This window comes from Thamnophis sirtalis, unplaced genomic scaffold (assembly GCF_051295495.1).
Source record: "Thamnophis sirtalis isolate CommonGarterSnake01/CBP01778 unplaced genomic scaffold, rThaSir2_p1.2 scaffold_6, whole genome shotgun sequence".
Classification (NCBI taxonomy): Eukaryota; Metazoa; Chordata; class Lepidosauria; order Squamata; family Natricidae; genus Thamnophis; species Thamnophis sirtalis.
In genome coordinates this window covers 31,726,684-31,744,993 of record NW_028261386.1, presented here as the reverse complement: position 1 = coordinate 31,744,993, position 18,310 = coordinate 31,726,684, and the positions used below count along the sequence as shown (strand labels likewise).

Here is an 18,310-nt window from a genome sequence, read left to right as displayed (position 1 = left end):
GTATTTGTTAAGTTAGTAACAAAGTTGCTGAGTGAAACTGACTTTGCTTGCCAGAAGATCGCAAAAGGTGATCACATGTCCCTGGAACACTGCAACTGTCACAAATATGAGTCAATTGCCAAGCATCTGTATTTTGACCTCATGACCATGGGGATGCTGCAGTGGTCATATGAAAAATGTCCATAAGTCACTTTCTCCAGTGCTGTTATAACTTTGAATGGTCATTAAACTAACTGTTGTAAGTTGAGGACTACCTTTATCTGACTGTCTACTGACTCTGACTTTTAATTGCTGCTTTTAATTGCTGTTGTCCAAATGTAATTTACTTCTCTCAAAACCTCTCAATGAATTCACAATTTACCCCAATATATGATTTATGGCTTAACATTAGATGGAAATCCAAGTAATGTAACTTATTTAAGTGGGAACCCAGACAATGTTGTTTAAGTGGGAACCCTAGAGGTAGTGGTCACTTGCAGTGTATATTAATTATTTTCTTCCTAAAAATACTCAAAGCAGAGTAAAATATTAAAATCTCATTAAAAAGGCACAAAAATATCACATTCTAACAAATGCAAGTATTAAAAGTACACAACAAATACAACAGCCAGAATATTGTTATTACAATACAGCTGGTTTTTCCACAGTAAACTTTGGAGTTCCCTTGAGATCTGAATAAACTTATGACACAGAGGAATTTTCCTTTTAAGAAAAACAATGTAGAATCTGCCCTAAGTTCAAGTACTGAAGTTTATTGATTAAGCATCCTTAAAAATAATAGAATTCAAGTGAAACAAAGAAAAATATCATACCTCATAATGAAGCATAAAGTTTTTTTCTTTTATCCCACTAAAATAGAAATAAAAAGTTATATAGATCTTAATGAGCTGTATATAATTGAATCAATCCATGAACATTTAAATAAAACGATGTTGTCCTCTTTCACGAACAAATGGACAAAACATGAAATTCAGGATTTAGGGCATGAGAAATCTCATTTTTCCAAGCACCTTTCCCAAGCCATAAAATTCTGCAGAAACCTTGAAATTTTCAGAAGCAAGTTACTTTTTGAAGTAAGTTTAGCTTATAGTAATGTATAATAAGTACATTATTATGGAGCAATTTTCATGATTAGACCAACCTCTTTTCAGAACTCAAAAACTAATTTTTTGAACCACTAGGAAGGTATATTTTTAAAACCTAGCCTACACTTGATCCATTTTTAAAATCAGCCTACACTTGATCCATTTTTTATAGAAAATTGTCTGAAGAAGTGGTTTTACACACTGTGTACAGCATGTGCTCATCCATGTATGCACATATTAATTATAGAAATGTGTCTGAATTGATGTTTTAGTCACCTTTTCTTAAGATAGTGAACAATGTTCTGAGCACTTTCACAAGGAGGCTTATCTGTTCACAAAAATGATTGGCACAGCACATCATGGAAAATTAATTTATAAAAAAAATGTGAAATTGTCCATTATCTTCCCTTCTAGAATGCTGGTTTCTAATCCAACATTTTCTGTGTAAGAAAACTTGCAAAGAAAGCACTGGGATGCAATGAATCCACTTTTATTTTATAGCAATGCCCAGGAAGCTTGTGTTATGCTTAGAAGCATTCTTATAAATACAATTATTCTAGGGGATGACATTTTGGTTGCAACTTTTCATTTAAAAAATAAAAAATGAAAACATTATTAGAAGGGATATGTAAGCTTGTAAGAACAAAGATGCTGGAGACATATATGTATTCAAGTACCATAAACCATTGTCCTACAGTAAGCCAAAATTCTTAGTTTATAAACTAAGACAATGGCACTGACAAAAGTGACAACTGGTTTTGACACAACTGTTGCAGCATCCCCACAGTAACATGATGAAAATTTGGGTGCTTGGCAAGTGACATGCATTTATGATGGCTGCAACATACCAGGTCACCTTTTGTGACTTTCTCAGATGGCTTCTGACAAGCAAAGTCAATGGGGATGTTCAATTTGCTTAATGACTGCATGATTCATTTAACAACTGCAGTAATTCATTTAACAAGCATGGCAAAAAGGTCATAAGATTGAGCACGACTCACATAACAACCACCTTGCTTATCAATAGTAATTCTGGTTCCAATTATGGTCCTTTACCAAGGATTATCTGTATTATGAATTAAGATGATGCGAAAAGTCAGTTCCCATGGTTTGTAAACAATATAATTTTGGGATCCGGAATCTACTGGTCCATGGCCTATTTGCAACAGCCCCAGTAGCATGAGGGTCACAAGTCCTTGGGGCCTCACCTGCGTGAGCTTTGCAACAACTTGTGCCCTCACTTACGTGAGCATTGCAGGCAGTTGTGACTCCAGTCGTGCAAGCGTCATGGACACTCACTGCCCTACTCGTGGTTAAATGAGGACTATCTGTATAAGCAATGTTATAATCAAATGATCCAGCAAAGAGCAAAAACTGCCATTGTAAAGAAGGTGAAAGAAAAATATACAATGGCACATACCTGGCAACTGTAGTGATAAGGTCAGATTTTATACTTGATTCTAATGAATCAAATGTAACTGTACAGAGGACCTAAAAATTAGCCAAAAAATAAATATTATAAAAAACATTTCTCTTTATGAAAATTAAATTACTATAAAATAAAAATGATAATTAATATTAAGTGCTTCAGAAACACAGTGAAATTATGTTCACCTTCATTTCAAATGTTTCTGAGCTGTACTTGTTTAACATTATACTACAAATATATTCAAAATATATCTATATCTATATTCAAATTTTCAATCAAATATATGCACGAATCAATTGAACTTATTTTTCAGAATGAAAAAAATAAGAAAATATTTACTCTTTTTACCAGTTTAAGATCAAGAAATCTAATCACACATAATACTATTTTTATCTATTCATCTACAAGAAGCTTTTCATTCATTGACATGCATATCTCATACAATGCAATTTTAACAACAATGCAAAACAAAACCATGTCCTCTAATTGCTTATGCACAAAGAAAGTTAGGGATAATTTTAGAGTAGCAGTCAACTTATTTCAAAATATTGCAGTAGCTTAAAATCATAAATTTGGTCTTAATTGCATACTAACAATATACCACTATTTGCATTGTAAGATTTTTCCCCCTCTTAAGACATAAACTCATGCAGTCATCTTCCAGAGTCCCTGAGCATGAAGTTTCTTTTTCAAATGATGATAAAGCTTTAAATCTTGAACTTGTTCATATAAAGCTTGAGTTTTGCTGCTGATTATATCCCCCTTTTAATGTTTTTATCAGGATATCATCCAAGCCAACAAACCGAAATAAATATTGTAATTCTTTAAAAATGGAACATTTAAGAATTTTTTAAACTTATAATATTCAGAAACAACAGAAGTGAATACCTGTGTTTGTCCCCTTTGAAATAAAGCTGAACCATGCAAAGTTTTAAACAAGTCCACTTCACAACTGATATTTCTAAGTGTATTGAAATCTCTACCATCACATCTAGAAAAATAGAGTTAAAAAGAATTTTTTTTTCTTTCCAAAGTCTTATTTCACGAACTCAAATACAGAATGCATCCTTTGCTTTAAATCCAAGAGCAGTGTTACCTGTCAGAGCTGATACAGAGTAGAGGAGCACATTTATTACAGCACCTCCTGTATCTACTATTCAACTGATATGTACATACTGGCATAATAGTCAAATATAAGTCCAACTAAAATAGGTTGTCAACAGCTCAGACCAATCAATCAACTGACACATATTTTTAAAGTTTTAATCCAGTATAACTTCTAGAACACATTTTTTTTCTGGTTAGGGATTCTATTCTTATTGGCTCATGTACAAGGCATGAGATATTTCAAAATCTATCCCACATTTTGCCTTCCATTAGCATTGAAAATAACTCCACTTAATTACAATAAATTCCACATTTACCTTCGGTATTCATTTATGATAAGATTTCTAAAGATTTCCTTGGAAACAACATTAAATGATTCTGTGATTTCATAAGAACCAGCCTCCGGAAACTTTTCTAGAAGTTAACATAGAAGAAAAATTATTTTCTATTCCTTAAAAAATTAGCGAAAGCATCCATTTTAGCAACAAAATAATTAGCATGATTTTCTATCTTTTTCTTTCAACAGATTCAAAGAGAACAACTAAGCAGAAATGAAAGCAACCAAATAGGAAGGGAAAAGGTTACGTGTGTGTGTGTGCATGTATATGTAAATATAAATATATATATTCTATTTTTCTTATAATCATCTTAGTGCAACCCAAATCTGTAATTCTGTGAACATATTACATGGATGTTGATGATAAACAAAACATTTGTGTTTGTGTGTGTATGGTACTATACAAAGAAAAAAAGTCCAGGCATAACAAAAAATAGAATATTCATCTTCTTTCTCATATACTAGGGCTGTAATGGCAAACCTGTGGCATGTGTGCCACAGGTGGCATGCGGAGCCATTTCTTAGGGTACGTGAGGCATTGCCCTATCAACTCCAGCGCGTATGCGCATGCTGGCCAGCTGATGTTTCATTTTTGGCCGTTTTTCGCACTCGAGGCTTCTCTGAACTTCCATTCCTGAACTTCTGGGTTGCCTGTCGGGCTGTTTTTCTCCCTCCAGAGGATTCTTCCGGAGGGAGAAATACAGCCCTACGGGCAACCCGGAAGTCCTTTCCCGAACTTCCAGTATGTGCATTTGGCTGTTTTTCGCCCTCTGGAGGCTTCACCCTCCCGAGACTCTGGAGCCTGGGGAGTGCGAAAAATGAATCCACCATGCCATCACGGCCAAAAGCATGGGTGGGTGGGTGCTCATATGCGCGTGCCCCCTCACTCCCCCCGTTTTTGGCAATGTGATGGCAAAAAAGTTAGCCATCACAGTACTAGGATTTTGGTTTTTTACATCAGAGGAATAAAAACATTTAATCAGGCTAAAAACCCTGTAGTCTGAAATACTACATTGCTCAGACATTAATTTATCTCCTTAATAGATCTGTACACAAAGTCACTCCAAAATATATTTCATAATATGCATGCATATAACAATTATTAGTGTATCTGACCTTTTAGCTGTTCTTCTGTTTCAAGCCTGATTTTGTTGATAGCTTCATCTCTTGAAATCTGGAATGCAAAATGTTTATTTATTAAATTTATCTTCTACCTTTCATAAGTAGTGCTCAAGATGGCAAAAGATACAAAATTGAATTCAAACACAACATCCTATTTATTAAAATAAGAATATATAATTAAGAAAAAAAATCAAGAGTCAGTAACCTGATAACTGCAATCATGATTATGTATCTAACAATACTATGGGACACCAAAAATAAATTGGAAGTAATTAAAAAAATGGCTGAATCCATGGATTTTGCACTCTCCTGAGATTTAGGGTATTTTAAAATAATGTGGGGGATTTATTTTTAATTTTATTTATTAAATGTATATGGTACATAGACTATGGATAAGGTAGAATATCTTTGCAGACAACAGTAGTCCATGGATCTGGTGGTCCTGGTCCTGGTTCATAAGAAGAATGGTGAACTGAAAATTTATGCATGTTTATACTTCCATTTTTCCTCATAAATATAGATCTTAGATTCTTGCTGACACATAGGGTTTTGCTAAAAAATTGCCACTAAATGTTATACTATTAAATTTTTTACACTGGCCAACACTAGTAATTCTATGTTTTGAATCATCTTTTGCCTCTTGAAGCTAAGATCAGTATATTGCCCTACTGGGATGGAATTATATCAATAGAATTTAGAAGGGATTATATGAATGCAAATACTTACTTTATCATGTGTGAAGTCTGAAAATTCTGCTGTGACTTTTTCAGATGCAAGCCTTTGCAGAGGTGGAGGAGGAACCATGGAAAAATAAGGAAACAATGTAGCAAGTTCATATTTTAATAAGTACTTCATTTATATTGTATATATGTTGAATTTTCCTTCTGCTTTGAAAGAGTAAGCCCTCCAACCTAACAAATTTGGTTTAATAAAGTTTGCTTTTAATTTACAAAATATGCTGAAGCGAATCTTATTTGAATTGCTGGTGATAATGAATTTTGTCCCAAACATTGTATTGTTTTAATATTTATCAAAGCAGTTTAGATCACGTTTGCTGCTTCCACTCAAAATGAGCATTCAATATTAAGTGTAGATTTTCCCATGTGCTTTGGTTTCAAAAAGACCCATTTGCCATTTAGTAAATGTTTGGTATTACTAAGCACCTTTCTCATCAGTAATCTATTTAATCAAAGGTTTCCTTTACAATAATCCAGCAAGTATTCAAACACCTACATTTAGAGCACAAAATGTATATACTAGTATATACAAAAAGTATATATATATATACCAATAAGATCTATTATATGCATTTGAAGTCCAAAAAATAAACATCAATTTAGAAAACAAAATCTTCTCAATATTACGTTGGACACAATTTAGAAATTCAGCTTCATCCTTTGAAATTAGGAAAGAAGCCAGGAACAGACGTTTTAGTAAATGAACTAATTTTGATAACAACTTTCAGGTGCAGTATATCTTTTAAGCCAGGGTCCCCAACCTCCAGGCTCCAGTCCACTACTGGACCATATGACCTGTTCGTAACTGGGCTGCATCAGTGGCTGGCTGACACAAGCACATGTGCATAGCTAGACTTGTGCGATTGGCAGGCACAAAAGTGCGTGCACAGTTCAACATTAACAAGTGACAAGCCAGGTTTCTTCCCCCCTCCCCCCGGCTGCCAAAGGTTGGGGACTGCTGCTCTAAGCTGCTCCACATTTCTAAGCATGTTTTCACACACTTCCCAAGCCACAAATCGGTATCTAACCTGGGTTGGGGGGGCGGGGGGCGGATAATGGAATATTAGCAAAAAAAGAACAATGCAGATTTGGCAGAGTCAACTTCAGGCTATGAGACCAAGTAGAACTCAGAGCACGAAAGTGCTGTGCTACTAGTGACCTGACTTTACATAACCTTGTAAGTGCTAGGACATCCTTGAAGAGGTCTTATTAAGAATATTATTAATTTAACTGGAAGAGCACTAAATGGCATACATTTTACAACCCTATAAAGTACCTGCTTTACTAAACTTTTTTTTTAAAAAAGGAGCTTGCCTAATTTGTTCTTAAAGTATGATATAGAAATATATTAAACTCTACATGTACTTTCATTTTCTTCTAAGTTTGTTTTTCATTGAAACATTTTTTCTTTCATACCTGTAACATTTCTGCAAATTTTACATCTTCAGAATTTAACATATCCAGTTCTACCTATTTGTTAAGTGTCCTCGAGTTACAATCACAACTGAGCCCAAAATTTCTGTTGTTGAGTTTTGCCCCATTTTATGATCTTTTTTGCGACAGTTGTTAAGTGACTCCCTGCAGTTAAGTTAGAGACATGGTTGTTAATTGAATCTGGTTTCCCCACTGACTCTGTTGTCAGAAGATCACAAAAGATGGGACACCGCAATTGTGATAAGTATGAGTTAGCTGCCAAGCGCCTGAATTTTAATCATGACCATAGGGATCTGCAATAGTCACAAATATGAAAAATGGTCATAAGTAACTTTTTTCAATGCCATTGTAACTCCAGTCACTAAATGTACTATTGTAAGTTGAGGACTACCTGTATAAAATGGGATGTGAAGAAAATACCGTATTTTTCAGAGTATAAGACACACCTTTTTCCCACAAAAAAGAGGGTGAAAATCTGGGTGCATCTTATACACTGAATACAGCATTTTTGGCCTCCCGAAACTCTGCCCTTCGCAAAAATGGCTGTGCATAGCCTTTAGGAGCCTTGCAGAGTGTAAGGAGTGCTCCTGGGGGCTGGAGAGGGCAAAATGAGCAAATAATGGGTGTTTTTTGCTCATTTTTGCTCCCCCCCCCAACCCCCAGGAGCACTCTATAAGCCTCCTAAAAGCTATGCATGCCGTTTTTGGGTGGTCTGCAGAGTGCAAAAACTTTTTTTTAATTCACTGCTTCAAAATCTTGGTGCATCTTATACTCCGAAAAATATGGTAGATTATTTTTGTGCTGCTTCGGTCACTTGACATTAGGCAGCATATGTTTGTGTGCAACAATTATGTAGCTATAGTTATTTTTAAGTAAGAAAGAATACAAGAAGCCAAGGCATATTCAATTACGGTTCTCCAGATGTCTGTGTCCACACTTACTGTTGTGCATATTTTACAATCTCCTCAGGGGCAGTCAATAACTTATGGTCAGTTCTCTTTTTGACTCCTTGCTCTCTTTCCAGCTGCTGTATACCTTGAATGATTTGCTGGGTATGCTTCAAACCTACTTTAATGGCATGGCAGAAATCTTGTTGAAGGATGTTGTCTGCTGCAGCTTCCAACATAACTATTGAATATAATTGAGAGGTAGTTAATCATTCCAACAGCTTTCAGTATGAAATGTACTAGCTATTAACAAAATTTCTAAGTAAAAGAAATGGCCAGCCTATATTATGTAATGAATTGAGATTAATAATTTAAGATTCACACATATGAAGATTTAACTGCTTTGCTGTAAAGAAATCTATCCTATTTCACTTAGCTTTTTCTGCTCTGGCTTGGAAACACTACTTTAGAACCTTCCTCAAATAACAAGTTAAACTAAGTCACTGGCAAACAGCAATAAACATCAGCAAAAAATACTTAAGCATACTTCAGACAGCTAGCTTCTTTGCCAGATTTTTGTGATTCGGAAGTATTAAGTATTTTATTTAATGAATCTATATGGCTGCCCATCTTGAAAATGCAACTCTGGGTGGCTAACAAGAAACAATAAAATAGCAAAGAATAAACAATCTCTTCTGGGGTAATAATATATCTTGAAAGACAATTGTAAAAAAAAAGCACTAAATGCTTACTGATTGTGACAAAAAAGTACTATTTGAAGAAGGCACTGGCGATGAAACAGATTTAGCATCTAAAAAAAGTGTTTAAGTCAGGTACACCAAAAAAGACTTTCAGAAGAAAAGTGACAAAATATCATCAAACATGTCTTTCTGGGCTAATTGTCAGGGTTGGAGTGAGTAGCATATACAGTATTATTTTTCTTCTTTCCCCCGTTGCTGGTGCCAGTCAGTGTTGATTGGAAACTAGAGAACCTGCTCTCAGCCCCTACACTGTGGGATGCCACAAGATTCTCTCCATTAATGTTCAACATATACATGAAGCTGAGAGGTTATTGGTAATCATGTGGTAAGGCAAGGTGTCAAACTTGCAGCCTGCGGGCCAGATGAGTCATGCACTGGCCACACCCAGTTTACAAAGGAGAAAAAAGTCGTGATACGTCACATGACTCTGTAAGGATATGAGTTTGATACACCTGTAGTAAGGTATCATAAGTATGTTGATAATATCCAGCTGCATATCCATACACATGGTGAAGTAAGCAATGCTATTGACATCATGTCTTGGTAGCTAGAGGATATAGAGTTTTAGACTGGCCCAACACTGGCAAGATTGAATGGGTATGATGGAATGTGTCTACAAAGAGGAAGGTAGTGTGATGGACTACAATACAGTGACAATTTCCCAGGACAGATGGAATAAAGGAGAGGGGATGAGCAATACAGCCCAGAGTTGGATCAAATAAATTTTTTTAGGACAGTCACTCCCTAGAATCTCTAATTATTTCTTCAGTAGTATAGATTTAGTTTGGCAAGATTCTGTCTATATGGTGTGAGCAAATAAAGAATTGAACTTTTAGCTATATTGTTTTTAGGTTGAACTTAACAACAGCTTTGAGTTTTGGAACCAAAGGATCTGGAAATTTATCATGGAGAGGGCTGCACTACCTATACAGAGGCAATGCACAATCTGGGAGTCCTTCTGGACTCATGACTACTGCTCAAAGAACAGGTTGCTGTCATAGCAAGAGAGTATTTGTACAATTACGGATTGTGCACAGCTTGCCCATTCCTAGATTGGGGGGCCCTACTCCCTCATATTTTAGTTGCCTCCCACATTATTGTAACACATTCTACATGGAGCTGCCCTTGAAGAGCATCCAAAAAATTGAGATGCAGTGCACATCATGCCCCTACTCTGCACAGTTCAAAATACACAATATTTCAATAATCTCATATAATTCTAGTATGGGATTATAATTTCCAAAAACAAAATTTAATTTCTTTCAGTTTCTGACAAAAAGTCCAAAAGTGGTTTCCATATAGAAGTAAAATTGTTCAGTCTTTTAAAATCAAAGCTAGGTAGTCCTCAATCTACTACAATTCAGATAAAAAATTCAGTTATAAATTGTGACAGTTATAAATCAAGGTATGTATATGACTGAACATGATTTTATGACTCTTTTTATGGTGGACACTAAGCAAATCATACCACCTGTATGTCCAAATCATGTAATTGTTAAGTGAATCATGTGGTTGTAAAAGTTGTGAATGTAAGCTAGTTTCCAAGTGACCGAAAACCAGTCTCAAGCCAAGAATTAACTCTATATGTATATCTGAACCACTTACCAATATGGTTTCGAGGGGCTCCAGAAACCACTAAATTCAAAGTACTAGAAGACATTTCTTTTCGAGTGGGATTAATAACAACTTCTCCATCAATCATTCCAACTCTTACAGCTCCTAAGGAGGTACCCCATAAATTAATATATTCCATCAGTTATGCAAATCAAACAATATAATCAATAATTTGTGAATGTTTTCAATGTTTTTGAACTACAAAAAATACAGCTTAATACCGGTAATGTACTACTTAACAAATTTGCTGTTTAAAAGAATTTGCTTTACTGAGCAAATATTTTAAAAGCTATATCACAAAGACAATTCCCAAACAGTGCTTGTGTCTAATTCAGCAAAGGAAGGAAAGGTATTAAGGGAAAAATTGCCTTTGCTTTAACTTGAGAAGATATTAGAACAGTGATTATAATGTATGACAAAAGCTACTTCCATAGTGCATCTCTGGCACTTGTTTACAATCACATTATGATAACTTAGAAAAGGGAAACAATCTCAAAGGTTAGGACTGGAAGCAGTCATGAACTTTGATTATAACTCCCCAAAATTTATATATTTATGTGTTTGTGTATTAAAAAAACTAAATAATAGTTTAAATTATCATCTGTACTTACCAATAGGTCCATTCCATGGAATGTCTGATAATGCAAGAGCTGCAGAAGCTAAACAGTAAGAATTATTATTTGAAACTGTTTATGGTATTTCACCAAGTCAATCTATTCTAGAGGGGAAAAAGATTTTAAAAATTCATTACCTGCATTAATTGCCTGCACCTCAGGACTGTAGGCATCATCTACAGCTAAAAGATTACAAATGATCTAACACAAGAAAAACAAGTAATACCGTTTTAGTTAACAGTAATTGAATACTAAATTTCAATAGCCTGGCAAATGGTTCAACACTGAGCAAGAATGTATCATGCCTCTTTGGTTGTTTAATGCATTTATAGGCAAATGTATAAGGAATACTTGAAATGAGTTAGAGACATATTGTCTGAGAACATAAATATAACTTTTGTATTAGTTGAAAACCCAAATGATGCGCAGAAATATTACATAAATTGCAAAAACAAAAAAGCAACTAGAAACATGGCAGAAGATGGAGATGGAAAAATGAGCAGATAATTTCAAGTACTCTTTTTTAGAGGAAAATCAAGTTTTACTAAACAGCGTTGATACCAATGTTCCCTCTAATATTTTTTCAGTGTGAGCAGAAAAGTATAATGTTTGAGCGGCACATTTTCATGCTTGAGCATCTGATTTTTTTTCACAGATGTCACCTAAGACAACAACGAAATCAGTATTATTTGAAACTCAAAGTTATGTTTATTCAAGGTACCCGCTTAATTAAAAGTGTTATATAATATCAGTATCACTTAACAACGCTCCTGCTTAGCAACCAAAATGTTGGCTCAGAAGGTCTGGCATTTGAAGCACGCAAGTCTTAAAGCTGTTGTTACAAGATCCTTGCACCCCTAACCCTTTTAGAAAAAAAAACTCAGGGGTCTTCAAAACTGACAGCTTTAAGACTTGTGGACTTCAACTCCCAGAATTCCTCCTCCAGTCATGTTGGTTCAGGAACTCTGGCATTGAAGTGTGCAAGTCTGAAAGCTGTCAAGTTACAAGATCCTTGCACCCATAACCCTTTAGGAAAAAAAAAACCCAGGGGTCTTCAAACCTGACAGCTTTAAGACTTGTGGACTTCAACTCCCAGAATTCCTCCTCCAGTCATGTTGCAGCAACGTCATCTGCGTGGATATGCTCCATCTTCGGTTTTTTCACTGGGGGCATGGCTGCCACTGAAGATGCCGACGAGCCCCCGCCACCACCAGAATAACTGCTGCCACCTCCTCCTCCTCCAACAGCACTACCACATTTGCTGCCTGGGGCTGCGGCTGAGGTGAAGCCGCCAAAGCTCCCGCTGACGCCCCCGCCCATGGCAGCGGCGGTGGTGCCTCCTCCTCCCCGTGGAGCACCTGAGCTGGGCTGTGTTATCCCTGCCGCCGCCGCCTCCTCCTCCACCATGCTTTTGAGAAGCCATGAGGCCTTTTTTTCCTGCTCCCGCCCCCTCCGCCGCCTTTCTACTGGCTCCCACGGCCTCAAAAGCACGGCGGAGGAGAGATAACGCGGGGCCCAGTTCAGGTGCTCCGCGTGGAGGGGGAGGCACCACTGCCATGGGCGGGGGTGCCGGCGGGAGCTTTGGTGGCTTCACCTCAGCCGCAGTGTCGGGTGGCAAATCCGGCAGTGCTGTTGGAGGAGGAGGCGTCAGCATATATTTCGGTGGTGGCGGCGGTTTACTTCAGCCACAGCACCGGGCGCAAATGGCTAGGATTGGCCACCCACAAAGGACCTCCCCGCGCTTGCTTTGCTGAACACGGGGCAACTGACACTAGTTTGAGAGGCTGGTGCAAACTACCGTCAGTTGCTCCGTGCTCATCAAAATAAGTCTGAGGAGGTCCTTTGCGGTTGGCCAGTTCTAGCCGCCTGCAAAGGACTTCCCTGCGTTTTCTTTGCTGAACACGGGGCGACTGACAGTAATGAGTGGCGCAGCCGGCGCCTAGGAGGACCTAAGAGATTGGCTGTGCCGCGTAAGCTCCTGCCGCTGTCCCCACGCCCATGTTAATCCTAGATTTTCTGATGCCCCTCAGCTTCCGGAGCCTGTGACAAAAATCACTGCATGGCAGTTAGAAATTGCTGCATGGTGTTTTCTTGCCAGGTGCGCGGCCGCGCACCTTAGAGAGAACAATGGTTGATACTGTCCAAAACACAACAAACTAGGATAAAATGCTGCATATTTTCACTCATATTCTTCTTCTTTCATTTTCTTGAAGTCCCTATGTTTTTATCAAATGGGAATCACATTATAAGAAAAATGCTCCTTTGAATTTCATGAAGTTGGTTTGGGAATGCATTAACAATCCACTAAATTTCTGAAATTTTTGAGGGCACAACGAACAAAAGGAAGTTATTCCTTGACACTTCGAGAAACAAAAGCAGTTCTATAACAGAAAAACAAATTGGATTCTACATTACTAAGTAGCTACTTAACACCATTATTGCACTATTAATTAGACAGAAAATGAGAAGTGACCGAAGTAGCCTACCTGTGTATCATAATAGTAGCCTGCTGGAAAAAGTGGTCGAATTGATCGATCTGTAAAATATAATATTTGAAGATATTATATTAAAAAAAACCATAAAATTAATTAATTAATTTAAATATGTTCAGATAATCTATAAAGGTAACCATCTTGCAATGTGGCTTTTATAATTAAAACAAATGTTATTTTAGTCAAAGGTTTTCCAGAAATAGGTTTGTTGCATCTATTTTTATGATCCACTACAAGTAGTCCTTGATTTAAACCATTCATTGAATGACTGTTTGAAGTTACAGCGGCACTGAAAAAGTGACATTTTTCACACTTTGACCATTTCAGGATCCTTATGGATACTGATCAAAATTTGGACACTTGGCAACTGGCATGACCTTTTGCAACTTTCTGACAAGCAAAATCAACGGCGAAGCCAGATTCACTTATTTTAGGCTTAAGACCACAGAAGTGAAGGACTATTGGTACCTCACTTAAAAATAAGGAGCTGGTTGTTTATTTCTTGTTGACAAAAAAACTAATAGTTGTTCAATGATATTTCTTGAAAATTTAACTATTGGTGGATTTTCAAAAGCTTTTTCAATTGGTTTATTACTGATTTATCATTCTAATATTTTAATGTTTCATATTCATATTTTTATCTAGTTCTAAGCTTCCTAAGTTACTTGAGGGTGAGATAGCAGCATATAAATTTAATAAATATAATAAATTTACAATAATGAATTTTCAAAAGCCAATTATCACATTTATTAAAATAGCATATTATTTCTTTAATTGTTTTTTGTGCTGACTATTGTTATATAACAAAATAAACACCCATATAAAAATAAGATTTTGGGGGCTATAACTCCCAGAATCCTTTGGATATGCTGGTTTACATTGATGGGATCTGAAATCTAAAATACCTGAAAACCCATTGTACTATCTCTGTAATAAGAAAATAGCAAAAATAAAATGAGCACTATCAATAATAACATAAGACCAATCCCAAGAATTCCTCAAATTTATATCATAAATTTCTGCTATTAACAAGAGTCACTATCACTCCCTCCCAAAATAACCCAACCCAAAAGAAAAAGGTGTTAATTTTCTACGAATGATGCTTCTATTTTGACCATATTAAACATCAGGTTATTTTCCTCCATTCCCAAAATTGTTTCTAGATACTAGCCCAAGAATTCTCAAGAAGAATTGGTTTTTAGGAAAAAGAAAATATGGAATAAGGCTCATTATCAGTTTCATTAGATACAGAAAGGCATAAAGAACATACCGGTATTAGTACAGGTAGTCCTTGACTTACAACCACAATTGGGACCAGAATTTTGGTCATTAAGCAAAGTGGTTGTTAAAACAAAATATCATGTGACTGCTTCACTCAATGGCTTCAATCCCAGCAGTGGTTGTTAAGCCATCTTGTGGGTTGTTAAGCATATGGAGACCCACGTTAAGAGTGCAGGGTGCCTCAGGAGAGCGGGAAAGACTTTGGGAGGGTAGTTGCAGGCTGTGCATGACTTGTTACTCTACTCTCTTTGCAGGATTTTCAGTGTCAGAGCAAAGATGCATGCACACACATTGTGCCTCACCCCCCCCCCAAGGCACCCCATGCTCCATACATTATTGCTGCTTCTCTGCTGACGCTGAAAATCCTCTCTGCCAAAATCAAGTATGCTAAACCTCCACATACGCACCTGCTTAGGCTCAACAGGGATTTTCTAGTATAGTTTGCAAAGATGCCTCATGTCACAGCAAAGAATCATGGGGGTGGAGGGGTGGGTTGCTTTTTCCAAACGTCCATTGTTGCTACATATTGCCAACTTCTTTCACCTCCCTTCCAAGCAACAGCACATGTACTTTTAGCATGGAAGGCAGGAAAGGCACAACAGAATTGGAGGGAGCCCAAGAGGAAAAGAGAAATAAAGTTCCTTCTTCCTTCTCCTCCAGACTTTTTCTCTTCGTTCTATGGCTAGACTTCCTCCCAAACATTTAGAGAAAGTACATGACTAACTTTTTATTAAATGAAAATATCAGTGGTTTTAAATTCAGATTGACACTGTGATTGAATTACAGTATTTATTAAATTTGTCACCCATCTCGGATATGTAGTAGTTAGTATGCCAGGCAAAATGTATTAGTTTGTTCTGACTGTCACCTACCAAACCTTACAGTAGAAAACAATTTAGTCATCCATCAGCACTTGTTCTAAAACATATATAGCTTGAACAGATGCCCTAATGCTACATTAGATACAGAATATCATTTATTGATCAAATTTATATGGCCATTTCACAAGAGGTATAATTAACTGAATATGATCCAATTCAGAACTGTCTCTACAATTTGTTTTTTAAAGAAAACCAACACTTATAAATAAGACTACTTGATGTTTATACTACATACCTATTAATCTGCTTGTAAGAATTTCATGATCTGTAGTACGCAGTTCTCTTCTCAAGTAATTGGTAGGTATTCTTCCTACAGCAGCACCCTTTTGCCGATAGTCAACCTAATGTAAGAAGCAGCATTTTGTTTTGAGTTTTTAAGACAAGGTGACATTTCAGGTAATGAATCAGGAATAAACATTCCAGTTTATCTGGTCTATTCAGAACTATGATATATTTTTCAATACAGCATCTAAAAATCTTATTATTTTGACAAATGTTCTGCATCATGACCAAAAGTTATACAAAGTAGTCCTTGAATTACAACAGTTTGTTTAGTGACTGTTTGAAGTTACAGCTGCACTGAAAAAGTGAGTTATGACCATTTTTCACACTTATGACCTTTGCAGCATCCCCATGATTTACATTTGAATTCTTGACAAGTAGTTCATATTTATGACAGTTGTAGTTTCCAGCGGTCATGTAATTCCCTTTTGTAACCTTAAGACAAGCAAAGTCAATGAGGAAGCCAGTTTCACTTAACAACCATAGCAAAAAAGTCATAAAATGGGACAAAACTCACTTAATAAGTTTCCCACTTAGCAACATAAACTTTGGGCTCAATTGTGATTGTAAGTTAAGGGCTATCTGTAGTATTATGCTTGGCATATATTACTTTAGAATTTTTTATTGAAATACATACCACCAAAGGCAGGAACTGAGATTGAGAAGCTTTTGTTTTACTGACTGCTGTCACCATCACTGTTGTATCACCTAACTTAATTTAAACATACAAAAAAACAGAGGAAACAGAGATGAATCATGCTAGTTATATTCACAGGCTTCATTATATTTTAAGGGTAAAAATTGAGGGGAGAAACCAGCCCACAAACCACTCAATGGTATGACCAAAATTATTTCACAGTGAAGTGAATACCTTAACCACAGCACAACCATCAGCAAATCTGGCTAGTTTTCCTGAAGATATTTCCAATTTCCTAGAAAAGGAAGAACATAGACATATGTATGTTTAGTTAATCTTAGAATTTGTTCACCTCAATCCAACATCTAATTCTGCAAAAAATATTGGATGCCACAGAGTATTTAAGAGCTGTGGTGGCGCAGTACTCCAGGCTACTTCTGCTGATTGCCTGCAATTTGCAGTTCCAATCTCACCAGGCTCATCCCTTTCGAAGTGGGTAAAATGAGGACCCAGATTGTTGGGGGCAATAGGTATAAAATCTAAGTGCTGTTGCTATTTCAAAGTGACAGGACGAAATATATTGTGTTCCAATCCAACCAGATGTAATTCTGCATAAGTGATTAAAAAAACAACAACATAAACAGTCCATGGAGGAAGTCAACCTGCACGTGGTCAGAACTACTTGAGATACTCCAAAACTTAACTATGCTTTGGAAAGATTCTCCAGGGATTTTTATCATCTCTGCACAAATTTTCCTCCTGGGAGGAAAAAAGAGACCCCCTTCCTTAATAAGCCTTCCAGTCTTTCTTTCTTACTTGCTTCCAACATCCACAGTCGTCGCTATAGAGGTGGCAGGAGAGCTATTAAAACCTGTGGTCGAACTCAGCCGCATAAGGCGAAGGCAGCCGGGCCCCCTCAGCCGAAAACCCGCAGGGCCTACTTCGCGGGAGGCTGCTATCACAGCACTCCCCACCGACTTCGTCCTCCATCTCAGCCATGAACGGCAAGCAGCACAGCAAGCAGCCATTAAAGCTAATAGTCACCCGGCAAGGCGAGTGCTTCACGTTAAGAGACAGCTGATTGGCTCTACGCAACAAACTCGGTCGCCATTGGCTGTTGTGGCATGCACGTGCGTGTTAGCCAGAGAAGCTGAGGAATGGAAAAGAAAGGGGCAGATGGAGGCGGGTGCTTCCCGCGGTTCAGTTTCGATTCCCAAGAAGGGAGAAAGAACGCAGAGATGGTCGCTCGCCCTCTAGCGGTGGGAGTTTCCTCGCAGTTTTAAAAGTTTCTAGTACTCGAGCAAATTCTTCTTGCGCTTTTCCTGTTCCGGGAAGGCTCGACAGAATGCGAGTTGGAGCCTCTCTGAGTAACATTTTAGGTTGGAAGACGGGATTGAGCTACCTGGCGCCGCTAAATGAACCCTGTTTTAGATATTGAGACCAGGCGAGAGAGATATTTTAGAAGTGATTTGTCTTTGTCTGCGCCAACTCAGGAAGCTTAAACTGCCCAAGGAGCTGCTGATACAGTTCTACAGAGGAATTATTGCGTTTGTCATCTGCACCTCTATAACAGACAACTCACTTCTCAAATCTCTCTCATTTTAATATAT

At 37.1% G+C, this 18,310-nt stretch overlaps 1 protein-coding gene across 2 annotated transcripts in view; it reads right to left on the bottom strand.

The window, feature by feature from the left end:
• Nucleotides 1-17,752, bottom strand: part of PNPT1 (polyribonucleotide nucleotidyltransferase 1) — a 32,816-nt gene extending 15,064 nt beyond the window's left edge. The window contains exons 1-15 of one of the 2 annotated variants that reach the window (XM_087717505.1): nt 17,517-17,752; nt 16,935-16,995; nt 16,701-16,775; nt 16,017-16,122; nt 13,614-13,663; nt 11,265-11,328; nt 11,125-11,172; nt 10,505-10,618; nt 8,193-8,379; nt 5,807-5,858; nt 5,075-5,132; nt 3,939-4,035; nt 3,403-3,505; nt 2,506-2,576; nt 813-849 (exon numbers count right to left, since the gene is read on the bottom strand). In XM_087717505.1, coding sequence (XP_087573631.1) covers nt 813-849; nt 2,506-2,576; nt 3,403-3,505; nt 3,939-4,035; nt 5,075-5,132; nt 5,807-5,858; nt 8,193-8,379; nt 10,505-10,618; nt 11,125-11,172; nt 11,265-11,328; nt 13,614-13,663; nt 16,017-16,122; nt 16,701-16,775; nt 16,935-16,995; nt 17,517-17,728 — 1,335 coding nt within the window. In that variant the 5' untranslated portion in view covers nt 17,729-17,752. Of the gene's footprint in view, nt 1-812; nt 850-2,505; nt 2,577-3,402; nt 3,506-3,938; nt 4,036-5,074; nt 5,133-5,806; nt 5,859-8,192; nt 8,380-10,504; nt 10,619-11,124; nt 11,173-11,264; nt 11,329-13,613; nt 13,664-16,016; nt 16,123-16,700; nt 16,776-16,934; nt 16,996-17,516 lie in introns of those variants that run through there. The other variant, XM_087717506.1, reaches the window with a different exon arrangement.
• Nucleotides 17,753-18,310: the final 558 nt, after the last annotated feature.